This window comes from Anguilla rostrata, chromosome 6 (assembly GCF_018555375.3).
Source record: "Anguilla rostrata isolate EN2019 chromosome 6, ASM1855537v3, whole genome shotgun sequence".
NCBI lineage: Eukaryota > Metazoa > Chordata > Actinopteri > Anguilliformes > Anguillidae > Anguilla > Anguilla rostrata.
The window spans coordinates 28,450,944-28,472,871 of NC_057938.1; the positions used below are offsets into that span (position 1 = coordinate 28,450,944).

General features: G+C 39.5%; 1 protein-coding gene across 8 annotated transcripts in view; it reads right to left on the reverse strand.

Moving 5' to 3' along the window:
• Window positions 1-21,928, reverse strand: part of LOC135257857 (serine/threonine-protein kinase MRCK alpha-like) — a 377,275-nt gene that overhangs the window by 23,206 nt on the left and 332,141 nt on the right. For 5 of the 8 annotated variants that reach the window (XM_064341039.1, XM_064341035.1, XM_064341034.1 and 2 more), the window contains 6 exons: window positions 18,873-19,466; window positions 17,405-17,502; window positions 17,205-17,289; window positions 10,475-10,598; window positions 10,140-10,257; window positions 8,677-8,794 (listed from right to left, as the gene is read on the reverse strand). In XM_064341039.1, the coding sequence (XP_064197109.1) occupies window positions 8,677-8,794; window positions 10,140-10,257; window positions 10,475-10,598; window positions 17,205-17,289; window positions 17,405-17,502; window positions 18,873-19,466 (1,137 nt within the window). The other 3 variants (XM_064341036.1, XM_064341041.1, XM_064341040.1) reach the window with 3 other exon arrangements.

Consider the following 21,928-nt stretch of genomic DNA (forward strand, 5'->3'; position numbering starts at 1 on the left):
TTATATGCCAGTATAAGTATATTACACCGTAAATAATACGATAGGCTACTCTACGAGCAGCACGCAGGTCGCGAGTTGATATTTCGTCTTTTGTTTCGTTTTTTCTCAATGTCCTATCTATTATTTGAAATGTGTATTATTATTCTATCTGTCTCTGAGGTGCTCTGAAATGTGCATTCTCTGCTAACCTGAGCAATGGATTGGAATATGTGTCTGACGTAGTGTTGCACGGTATACCGAAACTTCAGCACTTTTTCGGTACTTAAAAAAAAGAAACTGTTCGGTATTAGAATTCTCTGACATTCGGTAGTTTTGTGTCAAATGTAAAAGCCAGGGAAATGTGCCTCACGCATTACTGATTGAGAGGATGAAAGGTGTAATTTGTCAGAATCTTCGCTAGATGGCAGTAGCAACTAAGGTTGTCAAGTGAGGTGACTTGCGCTTGTGCACTCACTCGTTGATACAGTGCAAGCTTCAACTCAGTTCACTTCAGTAGCAATAGGTGTTCTAATTTGGAAATATTTTATTATAGGATGATGCTGTATTGATATTAAAATATGCTGTTTTTAGATCTATTTAAAAGTGAAAGACCTGTTTAAAGATTATTTGGTTTACAATTGTTTAATTATTGAAATATATTTAATATATTTTTCTATTGTTTAGTGTTGTAACACTATAGGCCTATGTTTATTAATATGTTGAACAGGCTTCAACTTAAAGGCTGTTAATAAATCAGGTTGTTAATAAACCGTGAATTCGAAAATGAGGTCAACCCTTTTGGACATTAGGTTTCTGATCTTTGAAGGTATTTTCAGTATTGTTAGGTACTGAGTATTGAATCAATATTGTTTCAGTATCGAGTATCGTGATACTAAACCTGGTATCGGTATGAAAGTCAAAATTTTGGTATCGTGACAACACTAGTGTGACGCCTTTTTTAGTTACAGCATGAAAGCGCTGCAGCTGTACATACACGCCGGGCCATATATGTGTTACGACATCCCATCTAAGTGTTACTACATCCCATCTAAGTGTTACGACATAGTAAAGGCCTTTACGGGAAGCGGCCAGGACACATCCCTGGCGACGCAACTAAGTCATCCGACAGCGACTCTTAGCACAAAATTGGCCATCAATATTTTATACAATCATCATGATATTCAGTAGATATGTTGGGCGAAGGCATATGATCATGAGGAAAAAGCCATTTTAAAATCGCTCCATAGGGGGCGCGATGGTGCCAATGCTTGGACCCCTCCCAACGCCGCTTGCGGCTTTAATTTCAGTTGCTGCTGCTACATGCCAAAACTACTACCAGCAATTCCACTTCTGCTAGCTTGCCAATGAGTAGGCATACACAAACCAATGGAATAGCAATGCCTTTAATTTATTTATGGATGATTAGGACCTTGTCATAATTCAAGAATAGCTGGAATTTGCCAATAGTCTATTGTGACAGCTTTTGGTAGGTGGAAGAAGACCTTCAAGGGTAAGACACATTATATTTATATCATGGTGGTGGTATTTGGCATAATGTATGAATGCTGATTCTTTGTCTATGCCTTTGGTTTTCTTTCTGGAAATGAGTCAGTGTATGTTATTGCAACATCCCCAAGCCGCCATGCTGTTGCTTGATTGTGTCATGATAAAGCTGCATGATATTTTCATATTTAATGCAAGACTACTGTGTAAGTTACCTCAGTGGATTTGTTAGTGCATACAATGCTAATTATTATCTCTTTATTTACCATCGGTTTATGTTCAATTCAATTGTTAAAGCCCATATTTTAATAACCTCGGGGCAACCTTGTAAAAGCCTGGACTAGATCAAATTATTTGCTTGTCCTGCTGTGAGCAGTTTGATAGTTTCATCCCTTCTAACGGGATTTCCCTCCATCAGTTCACTATATCAAAATGTAGCATTCGGTCTGCTGGAGAAGCGGATTGGTCTCGGCTGCACCGGCTGGTGGAGAGAGCACATCATCTGGGTTGCGTTAGCTAATCAGCCCAGGTCCTTAACGGTGTGCTGCTTTCCACAGTTCGAGGCCGAGAATGGGAGCTCACACCGAGAGCGAGTTTCTTTATTTGAGTTGCGTTTGATTTCAGTTTTGTTTCTTTTAACAAGACAGGGAAAAATGAACCCCCGCTGAAAAGTGGGAGGAGCTGGCCAGCTGAAAATCTGGTCACAAATTGGTTTTTTAGACAGGCTACTAGGTTGGTTTCATTGTTTAGCAAGGTGGGTTTTTTATTTTGTTTTAACCAGTTCAGGAAAGTTATATTGTGGGCGGAACAAAAGAACAGAAACATTAAAATTCCGATTCTGCGCAAAGTGAATTGATTGAAAAAAAATTAAATTTTCAAGCCCAGATTTAAACCAAAGAACAAGCAGTCCAATGTTACATTCATACGAACTAGTCAGTATAATAAACAGAGGGGCAGAGTAATGGTAACAGTAAATAAAAATGCCCTGTGTGTGCAAGGTCTTTTCTGCACATACTAATTTTAATCAAGGAAATGCATTTCCAATGGTAATGTGAGACCAGCCACATTATGAAGCACTGGGCTTTATTTATGAAAAAAGACGGCACAAACATTCAACTTTTTAACTTGAACCATGTAGTGAGCTGTGGAACATGTCCAAATCGATGAGGAAAGTTGATTCTTAATACTCATGTAAGCTTTTACAAAGCAAATAGCCTACTATACAGACCAGTCTGGTGTGTGCTTTTGGGCAGATGACAAATCTGGTAAATCCTTGCCCATTTAGGAGGTGCCCTATTTAAAGCTTTATTACTCCAGATGTCTGCATCACAAAGACTAGGAAAATGGCTGAAATGAACAAGACATTTATACTCATTTCGATTTGTAGTAAGTGCCACAAATGCAATTATGTTGGCTAAAATTGAAAAAAAATAAGTTTTTTTAGTTTGTAATGAAATGTTGAGAGATTCCATAGGTAAAACTATAGCCTAAATGTCTTGGATCTTTCCAAAAATGAAAAAAATGCTTTTCGTCTGTTGTAAAGCATATAAATATATGCTTTATAAAGCATATGATGGTTTAAGATTAAACATTGAAAAATAATTCAGTCATTAATTCACACGGCTTCTCTTATCACAGTTATACTGATGATACACAACTCTTCTTCTCTTTACCTCCCTCTGCCCTACAGGTCTATGCTGTCTTTAAAGTTAAGTTAATAATTAAAATAAGTTATTAGTTAAATAAGTGAACTTAATAAGTTAAAGTTAAAAAGTTACAAACATTTAATTAATTTGCATTGGTTCTTATTGTGTGCTGCCACGTACTGGTCAGAGGTAGGCCTAATTCTTCAGTCAAGCACATTCTTCAGTTGAGCACAGACAGGCAAGACAGACAGTGCTGGATTTATTTTTCTGCTGAATGTATTTCTGATACGCTTCTGCCTTGGAGACTATTTTTCTGTGAGTAATATGTGTAAATAATTAGCAAACTTGCATTTTTTTAAAGGAATGTCATGTTAGAAACGTATCTATTGTTTTGGTAAAACATATGCTCTGTTAACTAGCAATCTAGATGACGGAGCTAGGTAATTAATCGGATAGAGAGATATCGTTAACCGCCCTGAGGAACACAAAAAGCGGCAGTCAAATCCGTTAATGTTAGCTAGCTAGATCTAGTTTAGCAAATAATCAGAATACAGTTTATAGCTATACTGTAGCAATTGTGAGGTAGCCATGTTTATGGCCAGCGGCTGCTAGCTAACTGACGTTAGAGGCCTTTCTTCTTCATGATGATGTTAGACTATGACCTTTCACAAAAGAAATACAGCTCGTTGTCGGTCATTGTAATGCATATTTATTGAAGCTGTTGTAGTAATTGAGTTGTGTTTTTCCTGCAGTACAGTACAGTGCTTGCTTTATGCTTTGGCAGGAATTGTGTATTTACTTAGTTACGTGTACAATACTTACCTTCTATGCATATGTTAGTGTTTGTGTACTAATTTATGTTCTTATGTCTGTAATGTTTCAGTTTTACAAACAAAAACAAAAACCAAAAGAGAGAAAACAAGACTTCAGTAAAATACAAGAAAAGTCAAGCCTTGTGTGTTTATTGGAGGACTTTTAAGTGTTAACTGGATGTCTAGCTTTGCACAACAGAACGTGCTGCAAGGGCAGTACAAGATCAATGAGAGAATATCTACCTGCCTGGCTGACATCTCAACTTGGATGACCAGGCATCACTTGAAGCTTTACCTACAAAAGACAGAGCTGCTGTTCATCCCCTACAAGACCTCCCTACTACAGGAACTCTCAATCACTGTCGATGGCACCACAGTGACTGCCTCTTACTCTGAAAAGGGCCTGGGAGTGATCCTGGTTGACCAGCTGGACCTCAAGGAGCACATGAAGACAACATCACGGTCCGGCAGATTCTACCTGTACAACATCTGAAGGATTCGAACATACTTGACAACGTACTACACCCAGCTACCTGTCCAGGCTATGGTGACCTCCTGTCTTGATTACTGCAACTCCCTCCTTGCAAGCCAGCCAGCATGTGCCATCTACAGATGATTCAGAATGCTGCTGCCATACTTCAACCTTCCTAATTTCTCTCTCGTCACTCCTCTGCTGAGGTCACTCGATTGGCTACCGGTCGCCGCCAGGATCAGGTTCAAAGTCCTGACTCTGGCTTACACTGCAGCCAACAGGACAGCCCTCACCTGCCTACAGAACATGATTCAACCCTACACGCCAGCTCAACCACTCTGTTCTGCTGTAGCACGGCGACATGCACACCCTGCTATCCGGGTGACTGGTTCTCAATCTACAACTGAGCTTCTCCACCCTTGCTCTCCAGTGGTGGAACGAACTCCCTGTTCCTCTACAAACCACTCAGTTATTACCTACCTTCGCCATCGTCTGAAGACACATCTCTTCAGAGTGTACCTGGACTAACTCTCACAACTCTGCATGGCACTCCCAATATATTATCACTTGTATCCTTTATTCCTGTAGCACCTTCATGTTACACGTATAGTTTCATCCAGCACTTATACTATGCTTCTATCGTTATCTTGATGTTGTAGCTCACTTTCTTGTCTCGTAGTTTGACTTAACATTACTCTCTGACCTAGCCTGTGCTTACTGTGTGAAGTGGACTTAATGTGTTCATGGCTATACATAACTGTTACATAATGAGTGTTGTACCTTATCGAAACCTGTGTTTATAGTTGTTCCAATGACCTTCTGTATTAGAGCCCGACCGATATATCGGTTTGGCCGATATATTGGCCATTATTTGACTTTTTTGACGACATCGGGATCGGCAGTTATGCAGCCGATGTGTCCCGATTTTTAAATAAGTATAATAAACATAAATAAGTATATCAAAAACATTGATTATTTATCTGTACTTGTCTGTTCGAACATTGTAATTGCTATTTACTAGAATTATCCAGTAGAGGGAGCTCTAATACAAGTGTGAACTGCAGCAGCTGACGCGCTATTTTGGTAATAAGATGTTTGTCACTCGTGCCTCATCCAATATTCTCCACTGCAAGACTTGCCTGCACAGATTTGATTGCCACAATAAAGGTATGTATATTTAGTGGAAGTTTTTAATTAAATGCGTTTATACGACCACTATGTTTATCAATCCTCATTATCAAGCGAGCGAGCTAGCTAACTTATTTGGTTCACTTTAGCAAGCTAGCTGGCTAACAAGCCTTTATGAAGTGACAGTGAGCACGTAAGCAGCGTAGGATCTACATTTCCAGAGGACATCGCTGTATTCTCAAATAAATAACCAGCCAAAATAAAATGGTGATTGAATGCATCACACGTTTGTTTTTTTATTATCTGAGATAATGATATTAGCTACTATATGATGCTTTGTCAATAGCCAACGCGTTATTGCAAGCGAGTGTCATCTAGTCACGCGTCATCGTAGCAAGCTAACCAGACAGTAAAAACGCCAATAAAACACTTCTAACATGGATCATTTTAAGCCATGTTATCTAGCTTTGTCGTGATAACATGAGAGAAGGATTGCTGTTTGAGAAGTGAATCAACCAACACTTAGCGCGGGTAACCTGCACGAAAGCGCATTGTAGTTTTTTTCACCACCTAATTCTTACGGACAAGCCTCACGTTACGTATTTCATCCAATTTAGTTTCATCTAACGTTACACTTGATTCACTCATTACATTACATTACATTACAGGCATTTAGCAGACGCTCTTATCCAGAGCGACTTACACAACATTTTTTACATTGTATCCATTTATACAGCTGGATATATACTGAAGCAATTTCGGTTAAGTACCTTGCTCAAGGGTACAACGGCAGTGTCCTACCCGGGAATCGAATCTGTGACCTTTCGGTTACAAGTCTAGTTCCTTACCCACTGTGCTACACTCCGTCATTAGCTCCGCTAGGGAAAGTCTTACTCTTTGAGATCATGTAGTAGGAATAAAATAAGAAAATATAATAACAAATTAATAACAACAATAATAATAATATTCATAAAAATACATGTTTGAAACTGGAAAACTGATTTTTTTAAAATAATTTTTTTATTGATGGCTGGAAAAGAAAGGAGTAAAAGCAACGTGTGGAGTTATTTTGAATTCACACCACTTGAAGATGGTGTTAATATATATATTTAATTTAATATCATCTTTTACATTTTTTTGTCTTTGAAAATGTTGCACTTTTTGACAAAATATCAGTCAAAACATCGGTAATTGGTGGGCTAGGACTCTCAAAAATTGGGATCGGCATCGGACCCAAAAATCTGGCATCGGTTGGGCTCTATTCTGTATGCACTTATTGTACGTCGCTTTGGATAAAAGTGTCAGCAAAATAAATGTAATGTAATACAAAAACATTGTGAAACACTGTGATACACATACCTAAATGTGTAATCATTCACTCTCGTATCTTTTTCTGTACACTATAGCATGTAATGTTTTGTTGCATGGGGGTGGGATGACATTAAAAAGAATACTTTGCCAGCAGAAAAGTTTTTCCGATGTTCAAGCTCCATGTAAAATCGGTGCATGAAACATAAACACGACTGAGCTACCAACAAAACTGCTCATGCTACAGTGTGAAATATCCTCATTAGAAAATAGTGCTAAACTATTTAAAGACACTCAATTCTCAAATATAATGTATATAATAAAAATATTGTGAGCAGTAATACTTACATATCGAGGATGAAATCTTATTTGTGTTCATAGACATTCTCCTCATCAATAAAATCAATACTGTTGCTCTCTTCTTTTGACTTACTCCAGAAGTCAATATCAGCTAGGTCTATCAACAACATATGCCTTAGCCACGCTCAGAAGATCTCAAGGGTAATATTTTCCAAAAAATGATGGAGCACAATTATTACGTCTTGCCAGGTACTTGTCTTTAACTCCTATTGCAGAGGCTGAATGCGTAAAGTAAAATGAGACATGTTGTACACAGTTGGAAAGCTTATACTGTCACCCACTGGGTAAAATAAATGTCAATCAAAACTTGAATGCACAAAAAAGGCGACAACGCCTTAAACAGCATGTGTGGTTTTATGCACAGCTATCTCAGAAGGTACCCATGAGTCACAAATGAATGTATATTTCACGAACAGATTTCCCAAGGCAAAATATGACCACTCAGTCGCGAAAGGGACATCGTTACTCATAAAACCAATGTTAAGGTTGTATATTTATTCCATATTTAGTTGCAGATATTAATAGTAGAAAGACCTGGTACAATTACTCAAGAATTATTTTACTATTCAGAGAGCAGCGTTTTCACCACTGTACTGGCTACCTTCGGGGCGATTGTTGGCTTTATCTTGTGGCTATGATGGAATACAAAATTTTGTTGAGGAAAGAATAGTTTTATGAACTCCCAGATAGATGCTATTTTCCAGTGTGTCACATTTGAAGGGGGTATAGTTGTAGATTGAGACTGCAGGGAGGGGGTGCTTGTTAAATGTATGACCTATGCTACAATGGTGGCACTTAGAAACTCTGTATTTAACATAGTTGTCCTGCATCGTCTTGTAAAAGCAGGCATTTATATGATCATATGAAATACACTGTCAAATACAATAAAAAATGCATTTTAACTAGTTAAATTTTTTATATGAATCATTTATTTGTACAAACACAGAACAGCATTAATGAATATAAACACTTTAATCATACAGGCCAAGCTGCATTGCTGCTGTAGCCTACACAATACCATGACCAAATAAATATCATCCGTGAGCTAAGTTTGAATGGCCTACTTGCTGGCCAAGAAAGAGAATCAAGGACAATTATTATAATCAGTTAGGTTGATTGGCGCCGGGTAGGAATTATGTGGGTCACGCTCTCAAAAATAAATGACCATTGGCAAGAACGTCCCGGGAATGCGGTGTTTAGTGTAATGACTTCACGACCCAATAGATATCTCACCCACAGACCCACAGTTGCACCACTGCTATAGACAACATGCTATAGACTAACCAAATCATCTGTTCCTTTCTTGCTTACATTCTCTCTTCGTTCAAAATACTGAACAGGAAGTTGTTTCAAATGGGAATGGTTTTGTTTCAATGGCAAGGAGACAGAATGTTGAATGTTAAGAATAGGGAGCTGAGTATATTTATCGGTGTTGCCTTGGGAACGCTGGTTTCTGGTGGTTACTCACGTATGCCAAGACCACTGCTGGCACTCATGGAGCGGCCGGGTTCACCACGAGACTTGGTGATGGAGGGGATGCTCACAGACCCACTGAACACAGTTCGGCTCTCCTGGGGACGGATGTTCTGAGCGTTAGATGCAAATGCCAAATCACAGCAGAGGGAGACAAAAACAAGGAGGGTAGTTAACAACCAAAATTCAGAGGCTACAAGAAATGCGTCCAAGAAGAAAAAAAAATCACCACTGATATCTGTGGGATCGTTTGAGCAGAAAAGCCTTGATTTCCAATGCAGGTGAAAATATTGGAATATCTCTCCATTAAATACATTTAAAATACTGGGTAAGCTCAACTGAATGACCAGACTTCTGTTTGGTTGCTACTTTTCTTAGGGAAAATCTACTCAATTTACCAAACCAGAGATAACCACACTGGACTGATTTCTACCATTTTTACTTTTACATTACAGCCTATTTAAAATCCTGTTTTTAATATAAGTCATTATCAGTGCCTTTATACTGTCATAGCAATCATACAATAACCTAACACTAAGACAACCAATGACTGTCAAGATGTGTGGTGCAGTCTGTAGGGAAGCTGATTCTCAAGCCATATCCAAATCCCACAGTGTACACAGGGCTTCAATGTTACATGACACTTCCTGAACTGTAATCTCTTCTCTATGTCACCCGTTCTGCTGAAATAAAGCAACGACAACAAAAAAAAAAAGAAGAAAGTAAGACACGCCTCTCCACTCTACTTAAAAAAAACAAATTGATTAATACTTGTTCACATTTGATGAAATAATTATTTATTTAACAGGACATCATGAACATCCACTAACATAACCTGATTCTAAATGTATTCATTTGAAACACATTTGGGAACCACACAAAGCTGTGGACAAAGAGCTCTAAAGGAGGCTCTTGACTGATCAGTCAGCTCACCTTAGATAACCCAGCTAGCCGACTGACAATATACAGTACATTTGCAGAACTCACTATCTCAAGTTGACTGGTTAGGTTGTCACTTCAAATCATTCAGTAAATATCCATGTTTCTCCAAGTGTGGAATACTAAGTTTTGTATAATCTCTAATGAGCACAATATACACAATATGTACACACAATGCGCACAATATGTAATGACATCTGTCACAGACTGAGCAAGTGTAGAAAACAAACACCAAGCTAGGGTACAAACCAACAGATAATCAATATGGCACATTCACAAACACCAGCATACGCAATATGCACACATACTGTACGTTAGAAAAAACGTCCTCAGGCACTGTGCAATTACAGCTTTGACAACAGGCAAGGTCTGTGCCGTGAGAGCTGAAAATCAATGCAAATGAGATGAGTGGTTAATGCTGAGGGTGGCTGAGCAATGTGAGGTCCGTGTGTAGCAAATACTACCCTGTGTGGGGCAGTGCCATCATGGCTTGGGTATTTGGCATGAAGACACCCTCACCATTGGCAGGTCTTTGAGAATTTGAATGCCATCGCCAGGCCCCATGTGGACCACATGGTTAAAGTTGGTTGGGTTTGAAATGAGCTTGTTCCTCATCTCTGGATCCCTCAGCATTTCTCTGCAGGAACAGGGAAAGGACCAACCAGAAGGCAATCAGAAACAGTGAGCCTATGCATTTCAGACAGTCTAAGTGAGACAAGTCTGTCTATGTATAATAGACCATGCTTCAGTATATTCCATTAACAGGGCATTTCTTTGTGATAGACTATGTTTTAGTGTGTCGGAAGTGTTACTGATGCAGTGCATTTAAATGACTGGAGGGCATGGGAACAGACCTCCTCTGCTGGATCCGCTCCTCCTCAGGCACACGGAAAGAGAAGCGTCTCTTGTTGCTGATGTTGCGTACCATCTGCTTTCGGCTGTTATCTGACGTTTCAGGAACGACAAGCTCATCTCCCTCTGTATTATCAAAAGCATCATCATGATCACAATCAACATTAACTCTTTGAACATGGATGACGTCATTTGGCGTCATAAAGCACTACCTTTAATCTCAGTCAAATAACTCCTTTTTCTGAATGTAGGATCATTGTCTTTTCTGTTATGCTGGGGAGACATGTGATTCTCAAAAATATTGAATTGACTGACAGTAAAACAAGGGTTGCATGTGATAACCTAGCCTACATTTAGGTAAATTTAGGCTGTTTATTCACCAGTAGTACCTGCTTAAAACACACACAGAGCACCAAGAAGACATGGCATTCAATGTATAATACTTCAAAAACATGCCTCCAAAAAACGTTATCAGTAGAAGATCCACTTCAAGCCATAATTTATTAAACTGATGGAGATGATGGTTTAAGAGATCAAACTGGAGATGAGGATTTAAGATTTAAAATTCCATGCAATAGACCCATTTCAAGACAAATCCAATGTGAATACCGCGATTCTAATAGGTTATGTGTTGTTTTTACTTTTTATATAATAAAAATACAAATGTTACCAGCTATTCATACAGTTGAGGCCAAACTGTAGTTTTCCCTTATTGTTACATACTAATCTTAGCTGCAGTTTATTATAATCTGATTCCAGATAAATCTTGGTGGTATTCTGTTTTGAGATATAAATAAAATACTTCCTAGTACAGGGGTTCCATCAGTCAATGCTATTTAGTAAAATCTAGCAAAGTTAGTTGATGATAACCAGAGTGATTCCACACCGTGTACTTTTTTTGTGTTATTTATTCAACAATTAACGTTAGATAGTTACAGTAAAAGTTCCTTATTTATTTATTTGTTTATAAATGTATATAGAAAAGGGTGTGCACACCACACAGGAGCAACATCTCCAGAGGTTGTGGTGTCCAAACAATTCCAGACCTTGCAGAGATTTGATCTGGGTCTTGACCCTGAGAGTGGGAGGACTGATGAGCCACTGGGTACCCAGATAGCCATATCCTCCCGGCAACGGAAGTTGGTGATAGTGGGGGACTCAATTATTAGGGAGGTAGACAGCATAGTCTGTTCACACAGCAAAGTTGTAGTAAGGGTGACGTAGGACGGTGGGGGGTGAAGGAATGGGAGAGGATGTGTAGAGTAAAGTAATAATCTGAAATGTCTGTTTAAATGCTACAAGTATGAAAAATAAACTACTATGAATAGTGGGGGCACTGACATAGGATGCCACCTTTCCAAAAAGTCAAAATTTCTGCCATGCTAGAGCTGCCCCAGTCAACTATAAGTGCTGTTATTGTGAAGTGGAAACATATAGGAGCAACAACAGCTCAGCCACAACGTGGTAGGCCACGCAAACTCACAGAATGGGACCCCCGAGTGCAGAAGTCTGTAGTGCGTCATCTTTCCTCTGTTGCAACACTCACTACAGAGTTCCAAACTACCTCTGGAAACAACGTCAGCACAAGAACTGTTTGTCAAGAGCTTCATGAAATGGGTTTCCATGGCCGAGCAGCCGTACCTAAGCCTAAGATCAACATGCACAATGCCAAGCATCGGCTGGAGTGGTGTAAAGTACATTGCCATTGGACAATGCGTTCTCTGGAGTGATGAATCATGCTTCACTATCTGGCAGTCTGACGGATGAATCTGGGTTTGGCGGTATGCATAGTGCCAATGGTACTGGCCCGAATAGTTCCAACTGTAAAGTTTGGAGGAGGAATAATGGCCTGGGGCTGTTTTTCATGGCTTGGGCAGGCCCCTTAGTGCCAGTGAAGGGAAATCTTGTGGCAACAGTTTTGGGAAGGCCCTTTCCTGTTCCAGCATGACAATGCCCCCATGCACATAGCAAGGTCAATAAAGAAATGGTTTGCTGGGCTTGGTGGGGAAGAAATTGACTGGTCTACACAGCGCCCTGACCTCTACCCCATCAAACACTTTGTTATGAATTGGAAGCGCAGACTGCGAGCCAGGCCTTACTCCCAACATCAGTGCCAAAACTCATGAATACACTTGAGGCTGAATGGAAGCGAATCCCCGCAGTCACGTTCTAAAATCTACTGGAAAGCCGTCCAAGAAGAATGGAGGCTATTACAGCAGCAAATGGGGGGGGGGGGGGGTTGGTCCAACTCCATGGTTTTGAAATGACATGTTCAACATCTCATGTTCATCTTAATTGCATTGGCTGCTCTCTTGCTCATTGCTCCTTTCTTGCACAACTGCTCGATTGCTTGTGTCTGACACACACTTCCTGTCTGTGCCAGAAAGAGTGAGGGAAAGGAGTCTGGTGGTGTTTGGAAAAGTCTGTTATAGGATTATATTGCCTGTTCAAGTGTATATCTGATATTAGTTTGTGTTTTTTTGTTTTTTTGTTTAACTAATATTATGAGTGTGGTAAGACAGTTTTGCTTCTAAGGTGAAAATCTTTGCTGCCGTTAGGGGATGGGGAGACGGGATTTTCCACTTTTTTTTCCTCCCTTAAGTACTCAGCTAGGAAACCAGCCAGTTAAATAATTCAGCCACCTTCTTGCTGCCCTGAGTTGTTTTCGTGGTTTTTCAACCTCATTTGAGCAAAATATTATTGTAGTTAGATAGTTTTCCCTTATTGTTACATACTAATCTTAGCTGCAGTTTATTATAATCTGATTCCAGATAAATCTTGGTGGTATTCTGTTTTGAGATATAAATAAAATACTTCCTAGTACAGGGGTTCCATCAGTCAATGCTATTTAGTAAAATCTAGCTAAGTTAGTTGATGATAACCAGAGTGATTCCACACCGTGTACTTTTTTTGTGTTATTTATTCAACAATTAACGTTAGATAGTTACAGTAAAAGTTCCTTATTTATTTATTTGTTTATAAATGTATATAGAAAAGGGTGTGCACACCACACAGGAGCAACATCTCCAGAGGTTGTGGTGTCCAAACAATTCCAGACCTTGCAGAGATTTGATCTGGGTCTTGACCCTGAGAGTGGGAGGACTGATGAGCCACTGGGTACCCAGATAGCCATATCCTCCCGGCAACGGAAGTTGGTGATAGTGGGGGACTCAATTATTAGGGAGGTAGACAGCATAGTCTGTTCACACAGCAAAGTTGTAGTAAGGGTGACGTAGGACGGTGGGGGGTGAAGGAATGGGAGAGGATGTGTAGAGTAAAGTAATAATCTGAAATGTCTGTTTAAATGCTACAAGTATGAAAAATAAACTACTATGAATAGTGGGGGCTATGACACAGCTGGGATTACAGAAACATACCTTAGGGAGAAGGATGGGGATGAATATAATATAGAGGGGTACAAACTCATTGGGAAAAATAGATCCAGTAAGAGGGGAGCCTAGTGAGGATATTTGGATAAAGCTCATAGGGGAAAAGGGCCTTACGGTAGGCATGTGTTACTGGGCGCCAGCTTCAGACAGTAGTGTGAACTCAATGCTCTTTGGAAACATAAAACAAAAAGAAATGTGAAACTATTATTATGAGTGACATCAATTACCCTGTTATTAATCGGGAATTGATGACAGGGCAAGGAAAAATCAGGAAGCATTTTCATAAATTACCATTTTTTTGGTACAGTATGTCAATCAGTGAGTAATCAATTCTGGATCACGTGCTATGTAATGAGCCAAACAGAATTTGTAGCATAGAAGTAACTGAACCACTTAGCGAACATTCTGCATTTAGTTTTCCTCTATTGATTCCTGGTATGAAAGATAAAAAGCTATGAGGAAAAACTTAAAATGCTTAATCTCTTCAGGCTTAGTAAAAGGAGATTCAGGGGTGATTTTATAAAGGGGATCAACAAAGTGAACTACAAGAGATTCTTCAGGTTGCTTTCTGTTAGTAGAATGAGGGGATGTAAATGGAAATTAGCAAAAGGTAAATTCCGTACTGACATTAGGAAGTATTACATACACAGAGTAGTCAATATGTGGAATAGCCTGCTAGGTCACGTAGTAGCGGCTGAAACTCTAGGCACATTCAAGACTAGGCTTGATATACTGTTAGATACTATCTAGTCTGTAGGTAATCAGAGCACTAATTTAGCCTGGAAAATGGCGAGCATTGTTCTTGTTATTATGTTATGTTATGAAAATAATGAAATAAATAAATAAGCAATTAAGTAGATGCTAATTATTTATTAATTAATTCTTAATGTCATGACATCTCTATTTCTGAAGGACACTTGGCTCTTAACAATTGGCTCTTTTATTAATTTACTTGCAAATTTATTTCAACACATATTTGTTTCCTTGTGTACTTATTTCTATTTGTACTTATTTCAAAGTGTCTTTATTTCAGAATGGCCCAGTCCATCTGTCAACATGATAGGAGCAGGCCCTAACACTGGACTGGATAATCCTTGACAATTGACTGCCTTTACCGTGAGTTGAGCATCATTATGTACCAGGAAACATAGCGGACTTCGTTGAGTTAAGGGATATGAGCCACGCGCATTTAATGCGCAAAGCAAGTTCTGCCAAGAAACTTTTGCTGCAGCTGGCCATGGTCAGCCTAAGCAATCACATTCTCCTGTGTTTCCATAATCAACCAATCACATACACACAACACATTTTCTCATACCCATCCAGCCAAATATACACATCACCAATGGAGCACCTTTTTAATTTTTAACAGTCAGCCTCCAGTGCTGCCTTTGCATGCTTCGCTGCTACTGCACATAACTCCGCTCACCCTCCACCACCCTGGCACCATCTGCTGTTTGGATCTGCTTCTTGGTAATGGGGGGCTTACTGGTATTCGTCCTGTTTAGAAAGGGAAATTTATTGTGCTCCCTGTTAGATAGGGTAGTGCACACTGGTGCGCGCACTGTAGTACCTGAAGCAGATCCATTCAGCTATAAACTGAAAAATTTACTTACATATTAATAAAAATATGTAATTCTTTGCAGCACTAGTTGACATAAGGGACACTGCTGGGAGGATAAGTACCCTTGACAATACAGACATCCCTGTCAAATTCTTCATAGCTGACCCTGCCCATCCATCTTGACTGAGAGGCCGTTTAAAAAAAATATGCATTGAAATAAATGTGGAAATAAATATTCCTAGAAATAAATACACAGAAAAAAAATATGCAAGAAAATTAATAAAAGAGCCAATGTGCAAAGTGTCCTTTGGTAAAAAAACAACACTATGAAATAAAAGGGACATACAATGATTAATAGATATTTATGTATTTCATTGAGTATTTATTCAATTATAAATTGATTGTTTGCATATTTCTCAGTGGATTAAGTCTGAATTAAAAAAAAAATCTGTTTAATAACTCAAGTTTTTTGTTATTGTACCGCATACAATAGAAATAACAATATATATATATATATATTTGTAAGGATTATGCATTTGTGGGATGAGCAGCACAGCTGATTATGTGGGTGGGGTCCCAAGTGAAATGTGCCAAATTTCCCTGCCACTGTCAAACAGTGTATTCTCCTGTTGGTATTGACTCTATTGTTTTGAGTTGTTTGGGGGATTGGATGACTGAACTCTCAATCAGTAGCAAGGAACAAACAAGATATTGGTAATTTTACGCTTTATTCATTGAACAAACAGTCAGGAGCCTCAGTAGTGGGTGGAAGAACCATATGCAGCCACAACAGCCTGGCACTTCCTCCTCATGCTGGTCACCAGCCTGGTCACGTGTTGCTGTGGGATGGCATTCCATTCCTCAACCAGGATTTGTCACAGGTCAGCCAACGTGGTTGCGTTGGTCACTCCAGCACGTACAGCACGCCCGAGCTGATCCCACAAGTGTTCAATTGGGTTGAGGTCTGGGCTGTTGGCAGGCCATTCCATTCAACCACGTTGGCAGACCTGGGTTGAATCCTGGTTGAGGAATGGAATGCCATGCCACAGCAACGTGTGACCAGGCTGGTGACCAGCATGAGGAGGAGGTGCCAGGCTGTTGTGGCTGCGTATGGTTCTTCCACCCGCTACTTAGGCTCCTGATTGTTTGTTCAATGAATAAAGCGTAAAATTACCAATGTCTTGTTTGTTCCTTGCTACTGATTGAGAGTTCAGTCATCCAATCCCCCAAACAAGCTTCTGTAAATTACCAGCTATTTTGGTTAAGAAGCATCAAATTTGGTAGCTATTTCAATAAGTTAAGTAGGGGAAAAATGTTTTTCATACAGGAAATATGTACTTTAGAGAAAATGGCTGTCAAAGGTAATTTTGTGCTTGGTTATACTTGACACAGCTGGTATAAAAACATCTAAATTAACTATTTCAAGTGGTTTCTGATCAAATATATTTTATGAAACTACAGCAGGTATAGAAGCTAAATATAATAATATCTGGTCTTCCATAGGTATCTAGCTAGCTGACAATTTGATTGCCCTTGACAAGTGGCTTCACCTTTGGAAGAATGTTAGCATTGCCATTTCACTATACTAAGAATAATATTATCTCAGAAATGTTTCCCAGAACTAAGATTAGAATACAACTTCATGCCAATCTGTTCTGATGGGCTCTGGTCATTAATATATAAAACAAAATGTTTTCTTCCTCCCACTGGTCCTGAAAATGATTTGTTCATATGCTTCATCTCATACATTACTTTGTGTGGCCTTTCACTTAACTTTCATACCTGCCATCTTGTTTTTGAAATAAATGAGGCGGATCGTCTCAAGGACCAGGAGGTTGAGGGAGCCATCAGTGTTTAGGGGCCGCACCTGCAGGAGATGACCAGGGTCAGGCACAAAACACACAATGCATCTGTAATCATGTGTCTGAATGAGTATGTGCACACACGGAAAAACCTTTTTATTTATTTATTTATTTTTTTACCTTTTTTAGTGGTATAGTCTGGATCCATTCCATGGTGTTAATGTCAAACACATCCACTGCATTCTCACTGTACACTGACAGGTAGGGGGCATTGTAGCCTGAGGACAAAAAAGGTCACACATGGATACTTTTTCCAGTCTGAATGAAGACAAACCCCTGACTTTTAGTACACATTAACACTTTCAATACAACAGTCAAGTGATGTGGAGACAGATTTTGTAGAAAGAGTCCTGCAGCAAACCTGATGATTATAAAAATCAAAAGGTAATTTGCTTCTTAAGAAATGACTGAAGACACAGAAACTATACGCAAATAGATTCTTCTTTTCTCCACTTGTACTAATTATTATTTATTTTTTTTACCATTCAACTGTGCACATAGCTGTCAGCTCTGTGGGTGCTGAGGAGCTTTGGCATCCCCAATATTTGAGGGACAATTTTTTTATAAAAATTGTCTTAAAACTGAATGTGTGTAAAAGTAAAACATTATTTTGCTTAATCATGTGAATCATTCAAGCTTTAACCAGTTCGGGGTGCAATTTGTGGACTTGTTACCGCAACGCTTGCAGTTTGTCACTACACGCACAGCAGTGACAAGGAACTAATATGGTGTTAAAAAATTAAGTCACAGAGCTGAGCATTTGGCCCACAAGGATAAATATGAATGTGAGGGGAAAACAAATGGTTAAATTTGCTGAAAATCATTTTTGTATATATACTGCAGCCTATGTCAGGGAGAACTGGCACAATTGTAACATTTTTCATTTCTTACTGAATTAAAGGTAAAACAGTCATTACAAAATGTCATTACAAACAGTGTACACTCTTCTCTTTATGTTCACATTATGTTTGAGGTGATCACAAATGGTTCATACACAATATAACAGGAGGCTATTATTGTAGGCCTAAGTATGCTGAAACTGTCAACCTGCTTGTATAGCTGACATTACCATCCAGTACATGTATGCTATTTGCCTTTGGCATACAATATGCATTAACTCATGTAACCTATGAAGCCTTATAAACAGGGGAAAACACAGGCCTTCAGACATGCATACGATTAAATTCAACCAAAATTAAACACCAATGCTGAATAGTTCCAACTCTAGGATTAGGACTAGTTTAGACTCAAAACCATACCAGTCACATCTTAAGAGATCTGAAGATACCCTCACCTTACCATTTGGGAAGAGTACTACATATATGCAGCAATAGGAATACCAGGCACATGTCAGCTTAGACTCAGTGGGCAGTTTGCATATTTGACACTTTTTTCACTTTTTTTGCACTTCCCTATTATAGTGTGAATAATTAAATGACTGTCTTCAGTTAGGACCCACCTTCACTGAATTGATATAACTGGTTACACAATATTGGTTATATTTCAAGAAGAGGATGGGTTTGTTTCTGTGAACTGCACTGCTTTTTGCCAGGCTTATAGTGGAGGGGTATAAACGGTGGTGACTCACAGCAGGCAGTGGGAATGGCGGGCCACATTAGCTCCTGCTGGCGTGACCTGCGGCCCTGGCAGTCCACGTAAATCCCCAGGCAACTAAAGCAGAGCAGAAATTCCTTGCTGGAGATCTCCACTGCGCAAATGGCATCCAGCCCCTGCTGATTAATGAAAGCCAGGGTGTGGTCCTCCGGGTGCAGTAGGCTTACTGGTGCTGCCTCAGTGTGTAGATTGTAGCGAACAAAGCCAGCCTGGTAGCCAATGCACAGCCACTCACTCAGCACAGCCATCCACTGGACAGCACCGGGAACCTGGATTTCACGCAGCTTGCGGTGACGGGCCTTACTCTTGTTAAGCTCATAGCAGATTACCTGCCGCTTCATGGCAACGCACAGGCAGGTTATGGCCCCGTGTCGAATGGGACCAGATGCCAGTACTTGGCAGCCCTTTGTCTCAGATAGCTTGAAGAAATCAGTCTCATGCCCATCCAGTGCAGATATGGGGAAGAGGCGCACATGGCGGTTACGGCCCGAGATGACAGCAAGCAGCTGCTCTGAAGCAATTAGGTCGATGTGGTGGATCTTCTTGTTGTCCCCGACCCGGATAATTTCTGAAACACAGATGCATTTACAAAAGAAAGGCAATTGAACAGTAACCAACAAACATACAAGTAAATCAGACAAACATACAATTCATTCATATCTGTACTTGAAGGCACCGAGATCTAAAGGTGTATACAGTACGTAGGTACAGCGCGTTCAGAAATATTTCACACCACTTATGGTTATTACTCCTTTTACTGTGCAAATTCAACATAAATATATATTTCTATGGAATTGTACACTTCGGCATATGTAAGTCTCTATAATTTGAGAGTAACTGTCTAAATTACTTAAATGATAAGTATATTCCCCTTTGTATTAAGTTAACTTTAGACAGGTGCATTCCATTTTCTAGAGAGATCACATTAAATACATTACCAAAGTACACTACGTCGATTTCAAATTCATCTGTGTTCAAATGTATGGCTGCAGAATACATAATACTGACCTTGCAAGGTCTAACAACTGAAACAGCAGATCAGATCAGTCACACTGTCATGAAGACCAAAGAACTGCCCATAGAACTTAAGGTGACATTTTTCGTAGACAAGAAGCTGGAGGTTGTACTGTACCGTAAGAATACAAAGTTGTGTACCTTTGCAGGAGCACTGTTAAATCTATTGCAATAAAATGGGAAAACTATCATACAACCCAAACACCACCAACATCAGGCTGTCCTACTAAACTGAGCAACTGGATGAGAAGGGAAATTGTAGGAAGGGAGAGAACAAGAAGCCAGCTAAAGCTGTTGGCTGAAACAGGAGAAACTAGTGTCCTGAGATCATCAATCTCTTCACCACTTCAAAGATTTGGCTCTTGGGAGAGTGCCTAGAGATAAGCCAATTTTGAAAAAACATTCCAAAAAACCTACTCTTCAAAGGGTTTTAAAAACCTGATATTGAAAAAACTAGAACAGTGCCATGTATCCTTCAAAGGTTTAATAACAGTTAAAGGTAAACAGTATCTAGTATCTCAATTAAAAATATTGTGCTTGTATTCAGTAATATACAATTGGGTGACAAATTAAGCCCATTGTGCACATGCCAAATAAATCAAGCCAGATAGTACTAAAAGGGTGACAGCACCGTAAACAACGTGTGGTATTACGCACAGCTATTTTAGAACATACCAAAGCATCACAAATGCGCATATATTTCACGGATTGTCCAAGACAATATATGATGACTCAGTCTTAAAAAAGACATCTCTACGTGTTCATAGGTTTGAACAATTGAGGTTAGCTTTAAGTTGCTTTCTGTGTCTTAACTTCATTCTCAATACACATTCCCACACACCACACACTGTAACAGCTTCCCAATGAGACAAATGGTCAGGTATAGAGCTCAATAATTGTTTGTAAGACTACAATAGCAACCAGTGGGTTTCGTTTGAACATTGGGGGGGACACATGAAGGCGGGCGTATGGGGGTCTGGGGGTCCTCCCCCCGAAAATTTTGAGCGTCAAACACTTAATTTCCTGCATTCTGGTTAATTTTTATGCACCAACTTGTGCCTTTTCTGCATCAATTTATGGTGGAAATGTAAAGGAAAACACAAAATTCAGGGGGACATATGCACATGTTCTAAATATTGAGGGGGAGCTAACGGTAAAAAGAGATATCGATAGCTGAAACAAACTTGTGATTTTACAAGACGTGTCCATAACGTTACACAAAACATTGGCTAAAATACTAACACTGCAACATGGGGAGTCACATTAATTCCCTGCTTAGCAACCGAGTGCAGCTATCGCCAGGTAGTTTTCTAAGTTCCGTGAACATCACATTCAGACAGTGCACCGACAGCCATTAACTAGCTAGTATCATACTATCAGATACCATAGTTCATTCATTGACAACTAGCTAGCTAACACTGACGTAAGCTGGCATATTGATAGGTAACGTTACAAATATAAGATTAAAGCCGCAAGTGGCGTTGGGAGGGGTCCAAGCATTGGCATCGTTGCGCCCCCTATGGAGCAATTTTAAAATGGCTTTTTCCTCGCGGTCATATGCCTTCACCCAACATATCTACTGAATATCATGATGATTGTATAAAAGATTGATGACTTATGGCCAATTTTGTGCTAAGAGACGCTGCCGGATGACTTAGTTGCGTCCCCATGGATGTGTCCTGGCCGCTTCCTGTAAAGGCCTTTACTATGTCGTAACACTTAGATGGCATGTCGTAACACTTAGATGGCCCGGAGTGTATGCACAGCTGCAGTGTTTCAGTGCCGCAACTAAAAAAGGCGTCAAACTAGTGTTGTCACAATACCAAAATTTTGACTTTGATACCAATACCAGGTTTAGTAACACGATAATTGATACTGAAACAATACTGATCCAAAACACTGTACCTAACGATACTGAAATTACCTTAATAGATCACAAACGTAATGTCCACAAGGGGTGACCTCATTTTCGAATTCACGGTTTATTAAAAACCTGGTTTATTAACAACCTTTAAG